A 16,402-nucleotide genomic window follows, 5' to 3' on the forward strand; every position below is an offset into this window, starting at 1 on the left:
ACCAAAAGAACTGCGGATGCTGTAAATCAGGAACAAAAACTGAAATTGCTGGAAAAGCTCAGCAGGTCTGGCAGCATCTGTGAAGAGAAATCAGAGTTAATGTTTCGAATCAAGTGACCCTTCCTCAGAACTGATCTTTAAATTCCTGCTGAGCTTTTCTAGCAATTTCTGTTTTTGCTCCACTCATTATAGTTGCCAGGAGATCAGTGTTGAGGCCACAATTATCTACAACTGGATATTAATAACTTTGATAAGGCAATGTCTCTACTATAGCCAGGTTTACAGATAACACAAACATAGGTGGGAAGGCAAGTGGGGAGGATGATACAGAGTCAGATGAATATAGACAGGTTAAGGTAGCATACAAAAATTTGGTGGCTGGAATATAATGTGGAAAAACAGAAGGTGATGCACTTTGACCGGAAGAAAAAAAGATGAAAATTGTTTAAATGGAAAAAGACTGGAGGAAGCTATGGAACAGAGGGAATTGGGGGTCTTTGTGCACAAATCTCGAAAAATCTAGTATCCAAGTTCAGCAGGTAATAGGGAAGGCAAATGAAATTTATTTGAAAGGAAATCGAGTATTGGAGTATAGATGTTTTGCTAACACTATACAAGGCACTGGTCAGTCCACAACTTGAATACTGTGAAGAGTTTTGGGCTATTGATATTGGAGGCAGTGCAGAGAAGGTTCACTAGATGGATACCAGGTATGAAAAGACTGCCTTATGAAGAGAAGTTGAGTAGGTTGGACATCAGAATTTAGATTAAACTTTATTGAAACATGCAAGATTCTTTGGGGACTTAACAGGGTAGCTGCAGAAAGTTTATTTCTCCTTAAAGGAGAGTCAAGGATCACAGCACAAACTCAGGATACAGGGTCACATTTTCAAGACAGAGATGGGGTCTTTAATATTCATTTGAGGGATGTGGTTGGGCCAGCATTTATTGCCCATCCCTAGACGCCCTCGAGAAAGTGGTAGCAAGCTGCCTTCATGAACCACTGCAATCCACGGGCTGTAGGTTGACCCACAATGCCATATGGTCAGGAGAGATAAAGTGAGGAATTTCTTCTCTCAGATGGTAGTGAATCTGTGAAATTCTTCGCTGTAGAGGCCTGATGGAGCTGGGTCATTAAGTATATTCTAGGCTGAGACAGATGGATTTTTAATCAGTAAAAGACTTGAGGGTTGTAGGGAAAAGGTAGGAAAGTGAAGTGGAGGATTATCAGATCAGTTATGATCAAATGGAGTGGCAGAGCAGACTCCTAGGAGCAAAATCAAGCCATCAGCCCTTTGTTCTATAGAGGGTCGCAGTGGATTGGCAGATTCCAGATGCCACTGCAGGTAGATGAGTACATAACGGTTGGCGTCCTCAGCAGTTAATGACCAACATTCAAGATGAAGGCTGTTGGGACACAAGCCAGGTACACAAGCTGGTTTCCTTGTCAAGTTTTTCCAGACATCCAGCTCATTTGGTAAGTTGGGACTGTGAATATTAATGAGACAAGCTGTGGAGTTGACAAGGTATTTAACAAGCATTAAACACCAGCAACTGGCATCTTGCTACTGCCTAGCAAGAATCTCGCCATGTCCCTTGTGAAAAGCATAAAGCATGGAGCAAAGTGATCCTGACGTCCAGATGGGCATCACCGCACTCATCACCAGAATCTGCCACACATCTTACCACAGCCCACATCAGACAGACCCTTACAAAAATTTCACCCATAATTTCCCTAACTTGCGGGTAATTTAAAAAAGCGTAATACTTGAACATGTTCCTTTTGTTTGCATAGAACAGGACCCGGTTTAAAAAAGTATGTTTCTTCTAGTAAGTGTAAATGAGCCACGTTAAAAGTGCAACTGATTACCCTAAATTAACTGTTGGTGTAGTTAAAAATGCATTCTGGATTCTTCAGCAAATGTTGCTTAATCATAGAATCACAACGAATACAGAATGTTTTGTTTTGCTCTTTGGAAGGCTAATTTATTACAGTCTGCATTCTGCCCATCATCAACAGTGGAGGAGCATGCTGCTGGATTTGATTAGTCAATTGCTCGGACCTACAGCCTAGGTATCTGGCATCACACTGGCACTGAAATTCATACACAAGAGTGCTCAATTTGTGGAAGGCCAAACAGCTTTTGGACTGACAACAACTTCCTATTAGTTGAAAATAACATTTGCATCACCACTGCATAGTAGCTGAGCAGCATGCTTGCTTAACTAGTTCATGTTTTTGGGCTACTTAGCCTTCCAAAGTAATTTTTTTGGTAAATTGGGCATTTTTTGGATCCAAATGTGGTTGCCTGTGGCTTTTTTGAAAGTTTGCACTATTCTTAGTGAACAATGATCTGATCAGGATATCAGTCAGAATTGCTTCAATGGATTCTATTTCCAGGTCAAATTTACAAGGTGAGCAAATAGTTAGGGCGCTATTTACTAGACCGCTGCTTATAATCTCAAAGTTATACAAATCCCAATGTGTTTTTCAATTAGTGAAAGTAGAATGATGGTAAACAGCAGTGCAGAAACCACAGAAGTTGGAGGAGGTCTGAAAGGGTGATAAAACCGGCCTTTATCCACATTAAATAATGCACTTGAAGTGCCATAACTTACAAGTCTTCCAAGCAAAGTTTGAAAAATAGCATTAGGTTGGAAAGCCTTTTCTTTCAGCTAGCATGGACACAATGGAACAAATAACCACCTCTCATCCTGTTATTTTCAATGATTAATATGTTAGAAATAGTAGCTAAAAAGTTGCTCAGACAATGAATGTATTTATCTAACCAGAGAGATTGATGTAAAGAGGCAGAACTGAATTCAGAAGTTTACAAAATTAGTTTCTCAGCTGTCTAGCAGCATTTACCTTTGCACCTGTTGCCTGTCTTTTACAAACTAGGTCACCAGTAAACATAGTGTCATCATCAGGTTCTCCAGGCATCCACCAGAATGTCTTGCATCTGTCTTTTCTAGGTTGGAAAGTAATAAAATGCACAACACATGACAACAATAGATATGTGTGACCTTGTCAGGGAGATAGTTTGAAATATCTTCAGGCAATACTGAAGTTTCCTCAATTCTTATCCTTATCTTAATGTGCACTTCATTATTATATTATTGATAGTCTTAGTAATGGGAGTTAACGAGTACCCTGGTTTCCAATTAGATATCATGCCCCATACCCTGTCTGTCAAAATCGAGCTGAAAGAGTAGACTGAGAAAACATGAAACCATTGCTACAGCTTTTAGTCTGCTGTATGGTGGTTTGGAGATGCCAGTGGGCCATGAGTAGGCATGAAAGAGCCACGGAGTGTCGGTGAGGACTCGAGAACTTTTAAAGTTGGGATGAATTCCCAGAGAACCCAAATGGGACTCTAACAAATCTGCTACAGAACTCTCAGCTTCCACGGTTAAGTCCAATCAATCTCCCCAGAGCAAAATGTGCATTTGACCTTTTACACGGAGGCAAGTCTAGTCAGAAAATTGTGATGCTGCTTATCAAACATCAAGGTCACTCACAAATTTCCTCCAGTTAAGGATCAGAAAGACCAATCCCACAGCCTTCAGGTCCTACCAGAAATACCACTCCCCAGGTACTTCTCTATGGCTCAGCTTCACAAAGTGACCAGTGTTCACAATCTTGCCATGTTATTCAACCGAGATGGGATTTCAATCATATATCTATGCCATCCCAATGTTGTTAACAGTCTGTATCTATCCAGCATTTTCTGTTTTAAGCTGCACTATTACTACTATTTTGAAACAAGTCAGAGTGTTTTGCCAAATATTCCGTTGGAAACAAGGTAGCTTGTCAAGGTGTCACTGAAGAACTTAGTCCACTTAATACAAGACACAAGAATTGATGTTAAACTAATAAATGAACATGTATAAACTTTTATTATTTTCCAGTAAGGTAAGTTAGAATAATTATTTTACTACATTCTCACTACTTCGAGAGTAAAGACCCAAACAAATCTGAATCAATTCATGGCCCTAGATTTTCCATTTCTCAGTCAGTGCTTCGACAGACTTCACTAAACCAGCTCCAAGAACTTCAAAATCTTCCATTATTGCTTCCACATTAGGGACCAGTTGAAGTGGATTTCCTTTCGTTTCCAACATTTTTGCATTTATGTGGGAAGTCTGTAACAGGAAAAGAACTGTTATAATGAGATTTCATCATCAAATGTTAAAATTATACAAAAACAGGTGGAAAACTGGCTAGTACTCACGAAATCAAATTTTTCTGAAAGCTATGACAATGTTTGATATCATTAGTATCTGTTTTAGTTACATGAAAACACAGAAAATAGGAGAAATAGGCCATTCAATGTGATTATGGCTGATCTTCCAAGTCAACACCCTATTCCTGCTTTCTACCCCCTATACCCCCTGATCTCTTTAACACTAAGAACTACTCCTTGAAAACATTCAATGCCCTTTTAGCCTCAACTGCTTTCTGTGGCAGGTAATTCCACACCACTTTCTGGGTGAAGAAATTTCTCCTCATCTCAGTCCTAAATCACCTACCATGGCCTTAAACTGTGAACTCTAGTTCTGGACTCCCCAGTTATCAGAAATTATTCCTGTGTTTACCCTATCTGGTCCTGTCAGAATTTTATAGGTTTCTCGGAGATCTGAGTCATTGCTGAAATATTTCCTTTATTTACACTATTCCAAAGGGCTTCGGCACAGTTCAGTTGGCAATTATTCCTTTCTCATTACATGTTATCTAGTCTAGGATGGCCTGTTCTCTAGTTGGTTCTTCAACATATTGATCCAAAAAATCACCAGATACACACTGCAGGAATAGTAGTAGAAATCGTAGTTTGGGGAATGAAATTTTTTTGGGGAATGAAATTTTTAATGACAAAAAAATGTAAATCCCTGGTAAGAAGTTGGTAGAATAGACATAAATCATTGTAATTCCAAGTTCCCTGTTTATTTAACCAAATAAAGTGTGGGCCCTTTTAGTTTCTTGAAGGAGACAACATATTAACACTTTTCTTCATAAGGGGTTAAAATTATTCAGGTGGAATTATGGGAAACTATCTGGAACATCCCAGGTGTGTCAAAGAGAGAGCCAGAGAGACAGTGAGGAAGAATTTGCCAACGGCTACAGATCCGCAGCAAAGCGCTAACAAAAACCTAAGGTGTTTTCCGATTTTGGAGTGAGAAAGTAGGGAGGCCCAGGCTTGACCTGTCATGCTGCCCCTTTATTACATTATCCAGAAGCACAGCAATAGTCTGCACACGGACTTTGAGAATACCCCAGCTCTACTACACCACCACCATTACCAAGTCCTCCAATGTCACCAAATTATCAGACTGCTTATCCAACATCCAGCACTGGATGACAGAGATTTCCTCTAATTAAATACTAGGAGCTTCCTGCTACAAACTGCACAACCTAGCTACCCATTCTACCCCACTCCCCGTCAACATTCTGACATTAAGCTAGTCTGTTTGCAACATCAGCAATATTCATGCCATTACTAAAATTACTTTTTAACCATCTATGTAGCATAACCTAACTTCACCCTTTTTCAGTTCATCTTCTGCTAAAAACCTTGCTCATGCCTTTGTTCCATCTGCACTGGACTATTGCTGTCCAGACTGCCAGACTCAACCCAACAAACTTGATGTAACCAAAGCTCTGCTACCCAGTGACTTAACTCACAGCTAGTCCCATTCCCTTATCAAACCTATTCTTGCTGACCAGCTTTGGCTGCTGGTCAAGTAACGTCTTGATTTTAAATTTCTCATCCTTGTTTTTGAATCCTTCAAAGGCTCCCCTCCTATCTCTAATCTCCTCCAGTGCCACAACCATCCAAGCTCCAATGATGGCCTCTTGTGCATTCTTAATTATAATTCCTGCAACATTGGTGGTTATGCCATCAGTGGCTCAGCTCCGAGCTCTAGAATACATCCCTCTACCTCACTTTCCTCCGTTACAATACTTAGAGCACACCTCTGACTTTTTTTGTTCAGGTGATCTAATAAGTTGTTGTTGATAGGGTGTATATTCCTTTTTTTTTTAAGGGAAGTATAGCAAGACCTAAAGTTCAATAAACAGCTTATGTGAAACTACAAACTAATTAAAAACACTCTAAAAGGTTCAAGGAAACAAAAGAATGGAGTAGGATTCTGACAGAACAAACTAAGGATAGCGAGAATGAGTTTTGGAAGACAAACGGTGACATAAATTGTAGCAACCAACCGGAAAGAACAAGATACTTATCAGGGGTAGGCAGGAATGTGAATTGAGGCCACAATTAGATCAAGTATGGCCCTATTGAATGCAGGCAAGAGGGGCCAAACATCCTACTTCTGATCCTAATTTATATGTTTGCATTTCTTAACCAAAAGGTTGAACATCTATGCTAACAAAAGAAAGTGTTGTAATCAACAGAAATATTGGATAAAATATTTAAAGTCATCAGGATATCTTTACATCAATTTTCACAAAAATGCTGCGACAAAATTGCTTTTTTCCTGTTCCTTATTTCCATGACACAGTATGCAACAGGTTGAAAACCAGATCACTGTCAATAATGTTTCAAAGACACTACTGTTAATTTCAGATTAAATAGCTTTTCCAAATACAAAGGAAGGCAGAACAAAACTAAGGAATTACAGACCAAATGAATTAATGGAAATGGTAGTGAACATATTAGAATTTTACTATTCAAAATGTAAAGAAAAGCATCTCAAAACTGAAAGTATACCGAGGAGCCATCAACACAAATTCCAAAAGGGAAGCCCATGCTTGCCAATCTTAGCGAATTCTTTAAGAAGTAAAATACTGAGTAGATAGGGTAAATTGGTAGAAGTAACAAATGTGAATTTCCAAAATGCCTTCAATTAGATACAGAATGGTGGATTCAGGAGTAAGCCAAAAGCAAATGCAATCAGATGTCAAGCAGAATTGTTGGTGAGCTTGTTTCAAAAGAAGACAGAGTAAGTTAAAGACAATTACTCGGAATAGCAAATGGATGAAAATAGTGTCCCACAAAGATCAGCGTTGAGACACTGTTATTCACCATTTACACAAATGATTTCGACTTGAGAATCCAATGTGTCATTTCAATATTTGTGGATGACACCAAATTGGGAGGTGCAGTTAATACACAGAACAAGAATGAACATGATAAAAGGATGTATAAATGGCAACGAACATCAATTCAGGTAGATGTACAGTAATAAACTTTAGTTGGAAAATAAGGTGATCAGCTGCTGCTTGGAAAATAACTAGGGGACAGGGAAAACAAAACACAGGAATCTGAGTTTACTGATAGACAAAGCAAACCAGAAATGTGAGTCAGCAAAGCCATAAAAATACAAACAGCACAGAGATTTTTTTTTAAGAAAAGAACTGAAGAGAAAAGTAATCTAGTTAAACTGGTTGTTATAAACTCTTTAGAAACTGATAACCAGACATTTGAATTTCTTTTGGAAAGTTAATAGCTGAAAAGATTTTATGACTTGAACTGTAACAAAATACTAAAATTACTGTTGACTAACCACTTTATTTTGTGGGCAACTTAATTTTAACCCACAAAACAGAACCTTCCCTCTCTTCCTTTTACAACAACTGAAAACACAGTTCACATTTGTATTTTTACACTGTTCGTTAAGTAAACATACAATTTTTCTACAGCCAGATCAAGTTGACTTTTAGCTCAAAGGTTTAGTTTGGTTCTTTCCCTTCCTCAGCCTAGAAACTTTTAATCCATCTTTCACAGCAACCGTTTATTCCTCCCATTCCCAACTCCCAAAGTTCTTCCCTCGCCCAAGCTAGACAAATTTTTCAAACGCATTTTAATTCCCTTTAAGTTTGAACTTTTTGATCCAAGAACAAGCTCCTACCATATTCCCGTATAGTAGCCCATACCATCTTGCTGCCATTGGCTACTCTCCCTCTCTGGATCCTGGCAGACTAACCATGTCTGAGAGTTTTCAGAGATATCTTAGACCTTCCCCTTTCAAAGCCTATCTTTGTGGCAATGTGAAATACATGGTGAAACACTGACCTTTGATGCAATTCTCGAGACTGCAACTCTCTTTTATCTTAGAATCAAATGTACAGTTTAAAGCACAACTGTGGTATTTCACTGTATATGAAACTCATAGTGTATCCACTATTAGCACAAAGACTTCTTGTCCTCAACTGTAACACCTTGCACTTTCTTTCCAGTAAAGAAAACTGTACCCCTTTAATCTCCAACAATCAAACCATCCAGACTTCCTGCCAAGAAAACTTCAAGAACTGGTCACATGACCTTTCATCTACCCTTCAAATAAAGACATTGTCCCAAAACATAATGACCTTCTAAATCTTGGTTTGACCTCCTTCAGAATAATTCTGGCCTCCATACGATTAAAAAAGAGGCACTTCAGAAGGTAGAGAATTAAAGTGGATGGGATTGCCACTCAGTGACAGAGAGAGCATATGGTGAATTCTGGTACTTAATGGACTAAATGGCCTCCTCCTGTGCTGTAACTGTTCTGTTAATTCTATAAAATATTTTGTTCATGAGCCAATCAACAAAGTCATTGAGATAGGGTGCTTTTAACTTAACATGATCAGTGAGGGTGCAGTTGATAACATCTATTGTAGGGAGAGACAGCGAAGACACTGCAGGATGAAGCTGATTACTACAGGGAGGTGTCTGACCAGTAAAGATCCAGAAAGCCTTTTCAGTATAGGCTTGACAGGAATACCGACATTCAACAGGGATTAAGGATGAAATATTACTGGGATTTATTTGACTTGCACCTAAAGATTAACAAGCATCAGCTTTAAATAGAACCTAATATAAATGAGCAAAATGTTTGAAAGAACATGACTGATGGTGGGGGTGTTAATTTTGCTTCCATTTCTTTAACAATACATAATGAAGGCTACCAATAAATGTTCCTCACAGTACCAATTACTAAAGCAACTCCAATGGGAAATTCTGATCCAGCTACAGAACTTAATAAATAAATATGCATGTGTTCTTAATAACTAATACTTAAAAGCTTGATAAAATTTAGCACCCTATAAAATAAACTTTAATAAATATAGAACCTGAACTGTAGCAATGCAATGATGTTGTTCAAAGTAGTTTCAATTCAAAATTATTTTCCCATACATACTTTAAAAGGTTGAGGTGTAAATGCCTGGGGTTTCCAAAGCACAGCAATCAAACTTCCACCATAGGTATCGTGAAAAAACAGTGCAAACTCTCCAAAGGCACTCTGTAACAGAAGTAATCACTACAATTAATCAATAACTATCTCAACGAAAATATTTATTAATGTTTATTTAGTAGTGACACTAGAATCGAAGCCCAAACTAAAAAAGAATTATAGGATAAATACTGTAACTGAGACAGACAAATTCATTTGGACAACCATTGATATTAAAATGTTTCAAAAGCTAAACTGCCTAAATTGCCATCAAGTGTTTCCTCTGGGCCTGTTTAATAAATTAGTACAAATACTCTGAATGGGTAGGGAAGGAGAGAAAGCAAAAAAATACACACAATCAAATTGATGTGCACTCTCAAAATATTACTTCATATTTATTTTATCACTGCCACGGATAAATTTGAAATGATTTTTGCCCTTATATTACATAATGTGAAACACTCTCTCCAAGAACAATGGAGGTTTGGACCAATAATACTTTATTAATTAAAAATAGCTAAAGACATCTCCAATTCTATGGCCTGATATACTTCAAACACAATAAATACACACAATCCCCAGCCTCAAAAATATTGAATTAATAGCTTTTCTTGCAAGTCTAAAGCACAATTATAGTGCTTACTACGTCTCCAAACAGTTTATTCCAAAATATTTTACCATTTGTGAAGTGAATGCTATTTTACATGACATCCATTTTGTGCACAAAGTCCTTCAAAAATGAAGTAAATTACTGAAAGGTTAATGCTTTTGGTCAGAAATCACATGACACCAGGTTATAGTCCAACAGGTTTATTTGAAAGCACAAGCTTTCGGAGAATAGCCACCTCATTTTTGTTGCAAAAGTAGAACGTAATGACAAATCTGTCTTGATTCACATTAAGCACTGCAAAAGAGCCACCTACCTGTAACATTAAAAAAAAACTTAGGTGGAGAAAGTTCTTCATCTATAAGCCAGGTACCGGTTGCACTGCTGCCAACAGTGATCAAAACTAGCCAGGTAGCTCTTGAGCAATCGGCCTACAAGCAGCGTTCCAAGTGGCTCTGAAACATTTCTTTGCTTGCATAAGAGGCAAACAGACAGGCAAACAAGCTCTGACAAGTTATGCGTATTTTAAGTTACTGTTCCTGTAGAAAGTCATAACTCTAATCAGAGCACTATGACAAAGACCCAAGCCTCTCTCAAATTTTGCACAACACTGCCGACCATGAAGAATTTTAAGATTGGAGCACAATAACTGATATTGCAAACAGCCTATATTCATTTGACGTACACTGACTTATTTTGGTATTTTCAGATTAGTCTTAAACTAGGTTCTAATTGCATTTTTAATTCATCTTTTGGATAAAAACCACACTGAAGAGCTTCAGAAGGTGAAACGGGGAATGGTAAAGAAAAGCGTGAAAGATCAGTGGGGCAGAAAGAATGAAAAGGGAACAGAGTAGAAAGAAAACGACTCGAGTTGGGCAGAACCAGGACAAAAACGAGGCCATCAATAACAGATACCAAAGAAGTTGATAAGCATTGGTGGTGAAGAACCAAAAAAATGTTTGCTGTAAATCGCACAAGCATCCACTATTAAAGATCATTAAACTGACACGTTAACTGTTCTAACTGCCTATCATGTTTGCACCAGCTCTCTAAATAAACATTATGAGTTAGTCCACTCTTTTGCCTTTTCCCCATAACCTTGAACATTGTTTGTATTTAAATAATCATCTAATCTTGAATTGAACCTACCTTCACACTTCCAGGCAATGCATTCCAGACCCAAACCCAAATGTTTTATCTCACGTCACATTTGCTACTTTTATAAATTACTTTACATCTGTGCCCTCACAATCTTGATCTTTTATGCATGGGAACAGTTTCTCCATATCTACTCTGCCCAATCTCTCAGGACTTTGAAAACGCGAATAAAATCTCTTATTAGATTTCCTTCTCCAAGGCAAATAGTCTCAACTACTCCAAGCAATCTTCATAACTGAAGTTTCTCATCCCTGCAACTCTCTCCAATGTATCACATCCTTTCTAAAGTGTGGTATCTAGTAGAGTACACAATATGCCAGTTAAGTCTAACTAGTATATTATACGAAAAACCGAAAGAACTCTGCATGTTGGAAATCAGAAAAAGGGTCTGAGTTATGAAGATGGGTCAGTGGACCCAAAACATTAATTCCACTTTCTCTCCACAGATACTGCCTGGCCTGCTCAGTCCTTCCAGCAATTTTTGTTTTAGTATCTTATACAATTTCAGCGTAACCTCGTTGCTCCTGTACTCTTATGTCCCTATTATAAATCCTGGGATACTGTATATTTTATTAACTGCTTCTTCTACCTATACTGCCATCTTTTATACGCGAATCTCTCTGTTTCTATACACCTTTTAAGAGTCGTGCCCTTTATTTTGTATTGTTTTTCCATGCTTTTTTCTACCAAAATGTATCACCTCACACTTCATCGCATTGAACTTCATCCGCCACCTATCTGTCCTTTCCTCCAATCTGTCAGCGTCCTTTTGTAGTTTTACACTGTCCTCCTCACCATTTACAATGCTTCCAAGTTTCATGTCATCTACCTTACCTCTTACCTTAACTCCATGACTGCTGGTTTTTGTTTTTAGTCCCTTTTAATTTTGGAAAAAGTGCCTTCCTAAATAGGGTTTATTTAGACCCCTCCATCTTATGCACCTCGAGCAGGGCCCCTCTCAACCTTTGCTGCTCCAAGAAAAAAAACTCCAGCCTATCCGATCTTTCCTCAGAGCTCAGACCCTCCAGCCCAGCCATATCTTGATAATCTCCTCTGTATCCTCTCTAATGCTATCACATACTTCCTTATAGTTGGTGACAAGAAGTGCACACAGTATTCCAACTGTGGCTTTGCTGTGCCGGTGCCGGTGTTGGACCAGCATTTTGTACAGTTCAAACATAACTTCCTTGCTCTCCTATTCTGTGCCTCAATTAATAATGGCAAGTATCTCTTATACTTTCTTAACCAACGTATCCAACTGTCCTGCTACCTTTAGGGCTCTATGAATACGCACACCACTATCTTCAGTACTTTCCAGGGTCCAACCTTTCATAGTGTACTCCCTTCCACTGTTAGCTATCCACACATGCATGATCTCACTTTTCTGGGTTAAATTCCATTTGCCACTGGTCTGCCCACCTGACTAGTCCACTGATCCTCCTGCAGTTTACAGCTCTCTATTACCTCACTATTTATTACCCTACCAATTTTCATGCCATTTGCAATGTCTTGATCATAATCTCCATCTTCATGTCCAAATCATTGATGTACACCACAAACAGCAAGGCTCCCTGCACCAAGACCTGCAGAACTCCACTGAAAACAGTGACAGAAAAACCCCTCTGCTTCCTGCCTCTCAGCCAATTTTGAATCCTATGTGCTACTTTGCCTTGGATCCCACGTGCATTTACTTTCTTAACCAGTCTGCCACAAGGGGCTTTATTAAAAACCTTCTGGACATCCATGTATATCATATCAAATGCTTTACCTTCTTCAATACTCCTGGTTACCCCCTCAAAAAATTTTATTAAACTTGTCAAATTTGACTGTCCCTCAACAAATCCACATTGACTATCCAATTAATCTGTGTCTCTCCAAAAATGCTTATTCTGTTCCTCAGATATCTTTCTAATAACTTGCCCTTCACTGAAGTTAGATTGACCGGCTTTTAATTTCCAGCTCTATTCCTTCCCCTTTTTTTAATGGTGGGACAATGTTAGGTGTTAGTATACACTTTTTAAACTAGTTTTCACAATTGGTTGAAATTAAAGTCTGGCAGCAGCAAAATTACATTTTGGGCATTTGTGATTAAGGGACTACAATAATCGTGAGTGAATTTTATATATAAATTGGAAAAATCAGATTGGTTGCAGTAGCCTGGATAAGGAGTTCATGGAATGTTATTGAGATAGTTTCTTAGAGCAGCATGCTTTGTACATAACTAGACAGCAGATTATATTGGACTTGGTACAGTGTAATATGACAGGATTAATTAATGACTTCGGGGTTAATGCACCCCTAGGAAGAGCAACAGCAATATGATTGAAATTTATATCCAGTTGAAAGAGAGAAGATTGGATCTTAGGCTAGAATTTTAAATCTAAATAAGGCAACTATTTCAGCATAAAAACTGAGTTAGCTGAAATGACCTGGCATTCTAGGCCAAACGATAGATCAATAGTGACACATAGCAAATATTTACTTACTATTAATAAAAATTCTAAAGGGAGGATCACCATTTGTTACTAACTAAGAAAAGTTAGGGATAGCATCAAACTTAAGGAAAAAGCGACATAAAACAGAAGTTGCTGGAAAAGCTCAGCAGGTCTGGCAGCATCTGTGAAGAAAAGACCAGAGTTAATGTTTCAGGTCACCAGACCTGAAACGTTAACTCTGATTTTTTCTTCACAGATGCTGCCAGACCTGCTGAGCATTTCCATCAACTTCCGTTGTTGTTCCTGATTTACAGCGACTGCAGTTCTTTTGGTTTTTAAGGAAAAAGCATTTGACTGCGCAAAGATTTGTCGCAGGTCAGATGATTGGTCAGAATTAAGTCACAGCTATGACTGAAAGATTAATCAGGAGGAAGAAATTAGATTATGGGAGTAAGCCAGAGTTTATACAGGTATTTAAATATGAAAGGAACGAGTAACATGCAAATTGGTCATGTAAAGAGTGAAAGTGAGAATGGTGAATTAATAGTAGATTATAAGGAAATGCGGAGGCAGTGACTGAATGGCAATGTCACTTAACTAGCAATCCAGAATGCCCAGGCTAGTATACTATAGACACTGCAGATGGTAAAATTTGAGTTCAACGAAAACATGGAATTGTAAAAACCAATAAAATGGTGACCATGTAACCATCATCAATTGTTGTAAGCACATCCACTTCACTAATGTCCTTCAGGGAAGGAAATCTGCTACCTTTACCAGGTCTACCCTATATGTGACTCTAAACCACAGTGATTTGGTTAACTCTTAACTGCCCTCTGAAATGGCCAAGCAAGCCACTCAGTTCAACAGTAATCAGGGATGGTCAATAACATTCTGATAATAGCTATAAGTCAGGAGGTGGAAGGGAAAGAGGAACTCAACAAAATTACACAATGACGAGTGAAGTGGTACTAAGTAAACTGATGGAGCTGCAGGCTGATAAGTCTACTACGAATCCAGATGGACTTCATCCTAAGGTCTTGAAAGTGGTTTTTAATGAGGTAGATGAAGTATTGGTTTAAAAATTCCTTAGATCAGGAGAGGTTCCATCAAACTGGAAGGTAGAAAATATGACTCCCCTTACAAAAAGATAGGAAGGCAGAAGCCGAGCCAGTTAGCTTGACATTTTTTGTGCCAAAAGCATTAGAACTGATCAAAGAGTTTACAACTATGCAATGAGGAAAAACTCAAGGTCATCAGGAGAGTGTGTGTGATTTCACCAAAGGGAAATCATGTGTAGCCAATTTATTGTAGATCTTTGAAGGAGTAACATGCTGCATATACAAGGAGGCAGCAAAGTGGAGCTTGTAGATAGATTATACTTGGATTTCTAGAAGACATTTGATAGAGTGCCACACCGAGGCAAAGCAAACAATAAAACCTCATGGTGTAGAGATAACAAAGCAGCATGCTTAAATAAATGGCTGGCTGACAGAAATCAGAGAGCTTGTATAATTGGCTCTTTGATTAGCAGGGGTCTGTGCTGGGGCCTCAAACTTTTATAATTTATATCAATGACTTAGAGGAGGTGCGTGAATGCGTGGTGGCTAAATTTGCAGATGACAAGATAGATAAATCCTCAGTATTCAGGAATGGATGTTGTGAAGAAGACAGAAGGAAGTTGCGGATAGATATAGGTAGGTTGAGTGAATGGGCAAAAACCTCTCATTATACTCAACACAGGGAAAATGTGAAGTTGTTGACTTTGCAGGAAGGATGAAACATCAGAGTATTACTGAAATGGAAAAGAACTGTGGGATTCTAAAAGTGCAGAGATATCTAGATGTGCCAGTGCATGAGTTGCAAAAGATTAGCATGCACGTATAGCAAATGATTAAGGCCTAATGTGATGCTAACCCTTTTTATGAAAACAGAACATAAAAGGAGATTATACAGCGCATTGGTGAGACAACAGTGTACATTTTCACCTCCTTATTTAAGGAAGATGTAAATGCATCAGACACCGTTCAGAGGAAGATTACCAGACTGATATGCGGGCTGAGTGGGTTATCTTTGGAGGACAGTTTGACAATCTGGACTTGTTTTTACTGGAGTTTCGAAGAGTGAGAGATGATCTGATTGAAGTGCATAAGATCCTGAATGGTTTTGACAAGGTAGATGTGAAAAGGATGCTTCCTCTTGTGCGTCAGTTCAGATTGAGGGAGAGCTGTTTTGAACTTAAGGGTCACCTTTTCAGGACAGAAATGAGAACTTTTTTCTCTCAGGGGGTTGTGTGACTTTGGAACACTCTGTCCCCTAAAAGGGTAGAGACAGGTTCACTGAATATTTTTAAGATAGACGTGGATAGATTCTCATTAGGCAAGACAATCAAAGAGTATCAGGGTAGATCAGAATATGGAATGTGAAACATAATCAAATCAGCCCTCATCTTATTGAATGATGGCATAGGTTCAAGGGGTTGGATGGTCTACTTCTGTTCTTATTTTGTAGGTTTATTATGTTCATCCTGCCACCAGGATGTTTTAAGCAACTCAGCCAACTTGCTTCCTGCTCCTGGGAGCCACACTAGATTCCACCCTGGGTGTCAGATATTTCATACATGACAAAAATATTTAAGTGTAAAATATAAGATACAATGAATACTTGATGGCTGCAGCTTAAATCATATATCAAAAAAAATTCTTCTTACCCCCAAGGGAATCTCAGAAGGAGATATGAGGTGCATGAGAGTCAATGACAAGTTGAACTATAAGGAGTTCTTCACCATGGCCCAAGAATAGCAATGAGGAAAGAAAGAGAATAGGTGGAAGAAATGTGATGTCTTGTAATGAACTATCTAAAGAGGTAATCAAAGCTGGGAACATCAAAACAGAATTGAAAGATAATGTGCATAGTTTTTAATCTCTGGAGCTGGGCAAATAAACCAAAATAGCCTGTTCCAATCGTGTGCATGATATTAAATGCTAAAGCATATTACTCAATTTAGCATCAAAATATTTCC

The 16,402-nt window shown here is 38.4% G+C and overlaps 1 protein-coding gene across 1 annotated transcript in view; it reads right to left on the reverse strand.

Annotated features, from left to right (window-relative positions):
- Positions 1–3,881: 3,881 nt before the first annotated feature.
- The window catches only part of nol6 (nucleolar protein 6 (RNA-associated)), a 110,431-nt gene continuing 97,910 nt past the window's right edge, over positions 3,882–16,402 (reverse strand). Inside the window, exons 24-25 of the mRNA XM_048604782.1 lie at positions 9,145–9,246; positions 3,882–4,146 (exon numbers count right to left, since the gene is read on the reverse strand). Coding sequence (XP_048460739.1) covers positions 3,997–4,146; positions 9,145–9,246 — 252 coding nt within the window. The 3' untranslated portion in view covers positions 3,882–3,996. The remainder of the gene's footprint in view (positions 4,147–9,144; positions 9,247–16,402) is intronic.

This window comes from Rhincodon typus, chromosome 1 (genome assembly GCF_021869965.1).
Source record: "Rhincodon typus isolate 14 chromosome 1, sRhiTyp1.1, whole genome shotgun sequence".
NCBI lineage: Eukaryota > Metazoa > Chordata > Chondrichthyes > Orectolobiformes > Rhincodontidae > Rhincodon > Rhincodon typus.